The sequence below is a fragment of the Myripristis murdjan genome, chromosome 17 (genome assembly GCF_902150065.1).
Source record: "Myripristis murdjan chromosome 17, fMyrMur1.1, whole genome shotgun sequence".
In the NCBI taxonomy this organism is placed as follows: Eukaryota; Metazoa; Chordata; class Actinopteri; order Holocentriformes; family Holocentridae; genus Myripristis; species Myripristis murdjan.
The window spans coordinates 15,901,047-15,909,537 of record NC_043996.1 but is presented as its reverse complement, the minus strand read 5'-3'; the positions used below and the strand labels follow the sequence as shown (position 1 = coordinate 15,909,537).

The 8,491-nt window shown below is 40.5% G+C and overlaps 1 protein-coding gene across 1 annotated transcript in view; it reads right to left on the bottom strand.

Moving 5' to 3' along the window:
* Window positions 1-2,030: 2,030 nt before the first annotated feature.
* The window catches only part of LOC115374765 (rap guanine nucleotide exchange factor 4-like), a 28,484-nt gene continuing 22,023 nt past the window's right edge, over window positions 2,031-8,491 (bottom strand). Inside the window, exons 15-30 of the mRNA XM_030073876.1 lie at window positions 8,381-8,466; window positions 7,696-7,774; window positions 6,672-6,822; window positions 6,474-6,562; window positions 6,337-6,364; window positions 6,177-6,252; window positions 5,880-6,026; window positions 5,305-5,402; window positions 4,859-4,984; window positions 3,993-4,171; window positions 3,755-3,845; window positions 3,544-3,594; window positions 3,346-3,433; window positions 3,157-3,221; window positions 2,953-3,007; window positions 2,031-2,764 (exon numbers count right to left, since the gene is read on the bottom strand). Of these exons, the coding sequence (XP_029929736.1) occupies window positions 2,637-2,764; window positions 2,953-3,007; window positions 3,157-3,221; window positions 3,346-3,433; window positions 3,544-3,594; window positions 3,755-3,845; window positions 3,993-4,171; window positions 4,859-4,984; window positions 5,305-5,402; window positions 5,880-6,026; window positions 6,177-6,252; window positions 6,337-6,364; window positions 6,474-6,562; window positions 6,672-6,822; window positions 7,696-7,774; window positions 8,381-8,466 (1,537 nt within the window). The 3' untranslated portion in view covers window positions 2,031-2,636. The remainder of the gene's footprint in view (window positions 2,765-2,952; window positions 3,008-3,156; window positions 3,222-3,345; window positions 3,434-3,543; window positions 3,595-3,754; window positions 3,846-3,992; window positions 4,172-4,858; window positions 4,985-5,304; window positions 5,403-5,879; window positions 6,027-6,176; window positions 6,253-6,336; window positions 6,365-6,473; window positions 6,563-6,671; window positions 6,823-7,695; window positions 7,775-8,380; window positions 8,467-8,491) is intronic.

Below are 8,491 nucleotides of genomic sequence, written 5' to 3'. Positions count from 1 at the left end.
ACACACACACACACACACACACACACACACACACACACACACTGAAAGAGAAAGAGAGGCAGATATACACTCTAGCCTGTCCTGTACATCTAGTACACTTCTAATAAATCTGCTTGAGATAAGGGTTGCTGTCCCAGATATCCAAATCCATCTCTCACACACTCTGCAGCTTAACACACACACGCACACAAATACATTTACACACTCACCATAACAGGCAGACAGGCAGGGACAGTGTATTAGGTGACTCAACCAGACAAGAATGACCCAGTGACATCATCAAGCAGGACAGGCACACTGACATCACTGCACCGGGACAGGTGAGATCAGCTACGGGAAGTCAGACAGCTTCTCGGTTGTTAACACACATAGTGTACCATTAGTCATCGACTTCATACTAGGGCTGAGCAATATATAAAAAAATCAAATATTACAATAGCTTTGACTGAATACATAAGTATTGATGATGTGATAATATTGCATGGACTACCAGTGCTTTTGTAAGATCTTTACAGGTTTTTGATAAACAATCATTAGTAATGTGGATATAATGAACAATCAGGCATAAGCAAATAACAAAACAGTCTAATAAGTTCAGAAAATTGCATCCCTTTGCTATAATGCAGTCTTTAAATACAGGCCATATTCCAATTTTTTGATGTTCAAAATTCCAAATGATATCAGTCTCATATCGCAAAATCAATATGATATCAATATATTGCCCAGTCCTACTTCATAGCTGTTGAATAAGGTCATTAAAACAACAGGGCTATTAGATTAGCTGTTTTTATTTACAAGGCAGACTACACGTACAGTACGGATACAGGCTGCCTCACGGCAAGCCTCACGGCAGTTCTCAACACACATCAGAAGCTCCTGAGATCAAAGGAAAATAAATGACACTTGTTCAGAAGACACTCAACTCAAAATCTACACCCACATTTGTGTGTGTGTATGTATTTATATATATATGTATGTATATATATGTGTGTGTGTGTGTGTGTGTGTGTGTATATATCTATATATATATATATATAGATAGATATATATATATATAGATATATAAAATTTATTCAGATCGAATACAACTGGAAGGAATGACAAAATTGCCCTCAGAGGTGAGGTTGCCTTGAGACTCTGTCTTGAATCAGTGCTGACATACCAAACATACCAAGCCTTTAGCATAAAGACTAAGTACAGCAGTATAGAACTGACCTAAGAACAGACTTGACTAAGCAACTTCTTCGTCAACTAGTGTGACTCATGTGCTTCAGAAGTTGAACTCCAATGCAAAAGTAAAGGGGAAAAACACTATGGTGAACACTGTTTGAAACACTGTTAGGGCTTTAAATCAACTAATACTTGGTTAAGTGTATTCCTCTGTATTCTTAACACTTTTTTGGAAGTGTCTGACTGCTAAGAGACACTGAAGCTCATCTAAAGGACAACGAACCCTAAAGATTCTCAAAGACTTGGATATATTCCTATGTAGATTATGATATAAATAAGCACTTTCAGATTTCATATGAATATATATATATATATATATATATATATATACGGACAAAAGTATTGGCATACTACACCTCTTAATCACTGAATTCAGGTGTTTGTGAAAGAATGGATTATTCTAAAAACCTCACTGAATTCGAGCATGACACTGTAATAGGATACCACCGGTGCAACAAGTCAGTCAAATTTCTTCCCTCCTAGACATTCCACAATCAACTGTAAGTGGTATTATTGCAAAGTGGAAGCGTTTAGGAACCACAGCAACTCAGCCACCAAAAAGTTATAGAGCGGGGTCGCTAAGTGCTGAGGTGCATAGTGAGAGCCCTGACCTCAACCTCATCCAACACCTTTGGGATGAACCAGAATGGAGATTGTGAGCCAGGGCCTCTCATCCAACATCAGTATCTGACCTCACAAACGCTCTTCTGAATGAATGGACAAAAATTCCCACAGACACTTGTAAAAAACCTTCCTCAGGACAGTGGAAGCTTTTCTAGCTGCAAAGCTGTTGCAAAAGCTCCTGTAGGTGTAATGTGTAGGTGGCCCAATACTTTTGTCCATATTGTATATATTCATCTGTAAATTCAACAACAGATAATGAAGAGGCTAGATTCTGCTACAGAGCCCTAAATTTTGTCTTGGCTTTTTTGTGTGTCTATGAGGAAGAGAGTAATGAGAATAAGGTGTACTTTACAGGCAGATACAGGAATCTCTTGTAAACTAGGGCTCATCTGGGGAGAGCACAACATGACAGGGCACTCAGATAGAAATCCACTGTATAGAACACAAAGCCTATGAAATTCATGCAGGATACTGAGTCAAGTTCTATACATTACAGTTCTATCTAGCAGGTCCCAAACAATAACAACTACTGTATAAGCCCACAGTCTGGGGCCTGAGACACAGCAACAAGAAAGCAGCTGAGCGTTTACTTTCTTTCCAGGAAGAAGACGCTTTTAATGGCACAGTATGAGTCCTTAAGAGTCCGTAATAGTACTAGGTTACTGACTGTTGTGATTTGCTACTGTACGTCCATCTGTGTTGAGTTGTTTTATCCAGGTAAAGTGGTTTTATCAATGCTAATGTCACAGAGAAGGCGATGTTGGTGGGAGCGAGATCAGAATTCAAGTCCGCCGAGGCTCGAGCCTATAGGAGAGCTGTGTCAGCGTCCTCTGGTTGTCAATCACACAGAGCTTCCTAACATAACCCCGAACCTCTGCGTGATTTTTATTGGGTTGGCAGATGTCAGGATCTGAAGGGAAGGATGGGAGGAAGAGAAGAGAAGAGAAGAGAAGAGAAGAGAAGAGAAGAGAAGAGAAGAGAAGAGAAGAGAAGAGAAGAGAAGAGAAGAGAAGGAGATAAAAAAAATATGATTGCTTAAGAAATACGATATAAGGACAGAAGATAAGTCAGTGTGCAGAGACATGATAGCAGACTTACTGAATGGCTGACTTCTGCAATGCCTCACTTGCCGAATTGTGTTAGCTATAATACGCTGATAAGACAAGAATGATAGGAATATCTATGATTATTACATTCAATTGGAGTGACAGATATTTATGCCACAACTGATAGCATCAACTTAAGACAAGATATAATCCAAAATGAATCATCTCCTTGACTGTTATGTGCACAGATACTCACCATTTTCTCAAAGTTGACCATATTGTCAATGAATGTCTTGTTGCCCTCATGGGTAAATGTCATATCTGTTCCAAAATTAATAATAGTTGAAAAATGATAAGTACCAAGTACCCCACACAGTTTAATGTTACAAAGTGATGTATTGTTGAAACTGAATTGTGTGTCATTTCTTTTCACAGTAAATCATACCTTTCAGAAGGAGAGGCATAAAAGGAATAATTGGTGGCTCAATTTTGGTAACAGTTAATCGGTAGGCCCGGTGGTTCCTGGATGGGTCCTGACGCACACAATATCATCATGGTCAGAAGTCAATTAATATAATTCAAGCTGTAGTCAAATGGCTAATGTTAGTGCGTCTTTGCAGACTGATACAACAAAGCAACTCACCATCATGCTCTCAAACTCAGCATAGAACTTCTTAAACTTGCTGGGGAGTTTCTGCCAAATAAAAAGAGAGAGGCTCAGTGGCTCATAGTGATGTGCGAGACATGAATATATTATCCTAGCAACAGTGGCATAACAGATACAGTTTGCTGGAGGTCTAGAAATAGCCTGGTTGGTCTAACAGTGGTTTACGACATTTTTAGCTGGGGTTTACCTCCCACGTCTGGCTCAGCCTGCTGACAGCGGGGTTGCTCATCCCCATGATGATGGCAAAGAACGAATTCAGGTTCTTAAACTCGCGACAGCTATGGACAAATACACACAACACAAGCAAACAGCAGTCAAATCTCAGTGACTGCATCTAGGAGGATTTTTTCAAGCCAAAACAAACGTGCCTGGTGTAGAACTGTGTGTTTAACAAATGTGCTGTGTTCTGCAGAAGCCTCACTCACTGTGCAGCTATCTTGATGAACTTCTTGAGCAGCTGGACTCTCTTGCTGAGCTGACCGCAGAGGCAGACCTCGGTGACCACCCACAGCTGCACCTGGTTGAACCTCCTCAGGAACAGGTCCAGGTTCGCCGTGGTCCTCCTGAAGTTCTGACGGCCAAACGTGTGGTACAGCAGCTCATGCTGAGCAGAGGAGAGAAAAGGATAAAGAGTTAGTCCTGCAGGACAGAAGCAATTTATCCTGTGCATGGAGCAGCAGTTCAAAAGCCTGCTTGCTGTGGAAACCTCCACAAAGGCTACTTTTGCATGGTTTGACTCAGTTATGTAATAATATAGCTGCTGTGTCAAAATCTGGCTCAGTATGACGTCTGCTATGATATGCCTGACAACTGTATCAACCTATCATTTTACTATTTTATTATTATCAGCAAATGTTGGTCTCTCAATAAGTATCCAGTTTGTCATATAGACTTAAATGTAGCACTATGATTAGCACAAGAACTGATGTTGACCTTTGCAGGAACAATTTTATTCAAAGCCTAGTGTGCTACAAGTATATAAGTAGCAATTTCTTAACAATCAACAAAGTATTTCCAGAATTTCCTTCCTGAGCTACTCACTAAGAGCCATATTAGAGAAATATTTTCCAAGTATAGGAATATTTCAGACAATTACATATGCCCTTTGGTCTGTGTCATTGGTGTGTCATTTAGTGAACGCTTTTATCCAAAGTACCTCACAGCAGTATCACAGCATACAAGTAAACACCTTAGGAACTGGCAGATTCATTGGCTGACTTGTTATCAATATCAAGACCTTGTATTAGTTGAGCCCTGGTTAAATTTTGTTGTGAATGTGTCCATAGTCTACCTCATGTACACAGCTGAAGAGCTCCCAGTCAAACAGTGTCATCTGATAGGCCAGGTCCTTAGAGCTCATCAGCTCAAAACTGGACATGGAGCCTGCGGAGGGGCCCTCCTGGTCTGGAAGAGGGGTCTGATGCACACATGCACACATACACATGTACAAGATTGTGTGGAAATTCACAAAAAAAACAACAAAACAAAAATACAAGTGTAGATTCCCTCAGGAGAGATTGGACAATTGCACCTTTATAACTGGATGGGACAAAGCCAGTGGACAGTGAGCAGTTCATAACTGAGAGAATTTATGGGCCAACAGTCTGAAAAACTTTCAGAAATCTAAGGGATAATTAGACAATGTCTAATTGACGGGTGGTGGGATTTAACTGGGGTATTACTGCTACTTTAACAGCACCCTGAACAATATAAACAGGTGAAGGGTTTGTCTCTCACCAGGGCATTGAGCTGGTCTCGCGGACAGGCAAACAGACGTCCATTGTTTCCCAGAGTGGAAAAAACTGACACATCATTAGGCTTCAGGATCTGTTTTTCTGTAAGAAGAACAGACATGGCTGATACCTTCCAACACAAATTCAAGGCCTGCCTCAGTCGCCAGCAGGCTAACCTTTGTGATGAATGCCTCCTTACATAAAAGCATATGACAATAAAAAAAAATTCACTGACAGTTCACTGTAGTCAGACATTGTTATCCTCTGGTGCATACCTCCACTGGAGATCATGAACACGGACATTTTTTTGCCATTCTGTGGACTAGTAGGTACTCTGAGTTTTGTTTTGAAAATCATGTTTATAACACATACAGTGTACATGGGAGACCCAGGTAAAATTTCTGTTTTTAATTACTGATACTGAGATTTGGGAAAAGGCACTTATGTTGGATGGTGGCAGTGAATCTAAAGTGCAGCATGTGGCAGGTTGTTTGTTCCTACTGTCCTATAAAAGTGATGGGTTTTTCCAGTGTTACTATGCATATGTGAAAATGGAGTGCAATTTGATTGGCTCCTCACCGCCAGCAGAGCTGAGGTGGACCAATAGCAGCTCATCATTTGTGCCCAGTTTGTCAGTCACAGCACCAATGACCTCTCTGCCTGTCGCTGCCACGGCAACCCGTATGGTGGTGTAGGTGTGGTCACTGCAGTATACCTTTAAGAGGACTACAATCACAGAAATATTTATAGAATACAATAAAGAGTAGCATGTATAGCTGCTTCTGATAGTTTATGCTCAAATAAAATTAAATACACACCAAACATCATTATGCTCATAACAGAAATGCACACACACACACACACACACCAACTTACTGTCATCTTGGTTCCTAATGGGCTGTTTCTTCTGCAGTCTCTCCTCTCCATTGCTGAATTGTCTTATGAGGGTCTTCTGTTAAAACAGATTATGTGGTCACTTTTAATGCAGCTCACATGTAAACATATACTGTGGCATCGTGTAAAAATAAAAGCATACCTTTTTTGTAGATTTTGCCTCTTCTGAACTATAAAGTGCAAAAAATGAGAAAAAAAAAATCATACAATAAATTAGATCGGTGTTAAGGCACTGAGTGTCCTTTAGCAATTGTAATGCTTAGCAGTTGTGGAACATACTGCAGTTTGACAATTTTCTCCAAGTCAGGAACAAAATCCTTCAGAGCTCTCAGCATCCGGGAATCATTGGATACACTTCCATATAACTCCTTTAGACACAGAGAGAGAGAGTCTGAGTCAGAGGTTCCAGTCTGTGATCCCAGGACTTTTGTATGTGATTGTGAGATTGGCTGCATTTGGAAGCTTGCTCAGGCTTACCTCCAGGAAAGAGAGTGCAGCAGGCTCCTCCTGCAACAGGTATGTTTGTGTGTTAGCCCAGCGCAGGGCCATGGTGAGGGCCCTCCTCTTTGTGTTGACCGCATACTCCAACCTCTCCTGCTCAGAGCCAGGGGGAGCCGCCGCATGATAGGTACACACAGGGTTAAAGATAAACGCAATTGAAACAGGTCCCATACTTCAGTTCCTGAAATGTACACCTCTGAAATAACATCTTTGAAAAATCCCAAACAATGGTTTTCGTACTGAACAGTACAGTACTGAAACTGCTCTGGTCAAGATAACCAGTGACCTCCTCTGTGCATCTGACTCTGGCCATCTCTCCATCCTCATACTCCTCAATCTAAGTGCATAAGGCCTGAGTGCTGCCACTACCACTAGAGTCTCAGATACCGTCCATCACTTCCAACCTCACAGACAGAAAACAGTTTGTCCAGCACAAGAACCACATATCAGAATTCATATGCATTTATATGCAGGGTGTGCCACAGGGGTCAGTATTAGGACCACTACCTTTCATCATCTACTACCCTTACATAACATTTGCTGTCACCATGGTATCTATTTACACTGCTTTTAGTTTTAGTAAAGTTTTTTTGATTACCTGTGGACATTTATGTAATTGATACATTTTTTTTTATTTTAAATTAAATGCACTGCAGACAGAGTGCAGACTACTTAAGCAAACAGATAAAGCACTAACATTAATGTTAAATATTCATTTAAGTTATGCATTTTCAGCAATTTCATGTCTCATTTGTAATTACTATTAAATTGCTGTATTTTTTTTTATGAGATGCAAAAAAAACAGCCATTGGCCTCCCTGCTCTATAAATATCGGCCTCAGCCATTGAAAAACCCACATTGGTCGACCACTATGACAGAAACTATAAATAAAATAGACGAGAGATAGCAATTACTGTACATGAAAGAAGAGAGAGAGAGAGAGTGAGAGAGAGAGAGCGAGAGAGAGAGAGAGAGAGGGAGAGAGCGATAGAAAGGATATTGTGCCATGAGTAGAGGGCACAGCTGGCTGTTGGGCATGAAGACACAGTGCATGAGGACAAAGTCATCCACGGCTGGGTCTGGCAGATGAAAAGAGAAACAGAAAAAAGGAAGACTGTCAGCAGGGGAAAGTGGAAATGGAGTGCTAAAGAATAAAATGTTGAGATGGAGATTCCTTCATCAGTGTATTCACCCATCCACCTACTCAGTTATCCAACCATCTTTCCTTCATATGTATTAACTTAATTTTCTGTGTCATCTATGGTACATCACATTGCCATGTCAACATTTTGTGTGTCATGTATGGGCTGTATTTATGGGCTTGGGATAGGGCAAACCTTACTAAATGGAGTTTGGTAATTCATGGTACTGTACCTAGCATACAAATGTATCAAACCTAAGTAAGTGACATGAGGTCAGATCACTCACTAGATCTAACTGACTCACCATTTTATTGTATTTTTTCCCTTTGTCCATATTATTCAGTCAAGCTGCCTTTCATTGCACTTTGTGTCTTTTGATCTGCTCATATCTAAACAGCATATCTGATTAAGAGTTGGTCCCCCCATGTACAAAAAAAAAGATTCTGAATTGAGTTGAACCAAACCAACTCTTCAGCCACACAGTTATCTATTTATAGTCCAACAGAATGAAAGTCATTTTGCATTTCAAAATTTTGTATCTACCTGGTTCACTGTGATGCGTGTCCATCCTCATGGTCTCCAAGAAGTGTTCAAGAATCTTCTCTGGTGTTCCTGATATCACAGTGTACCTGGAAAAGGCAAGAGGATTCAAAG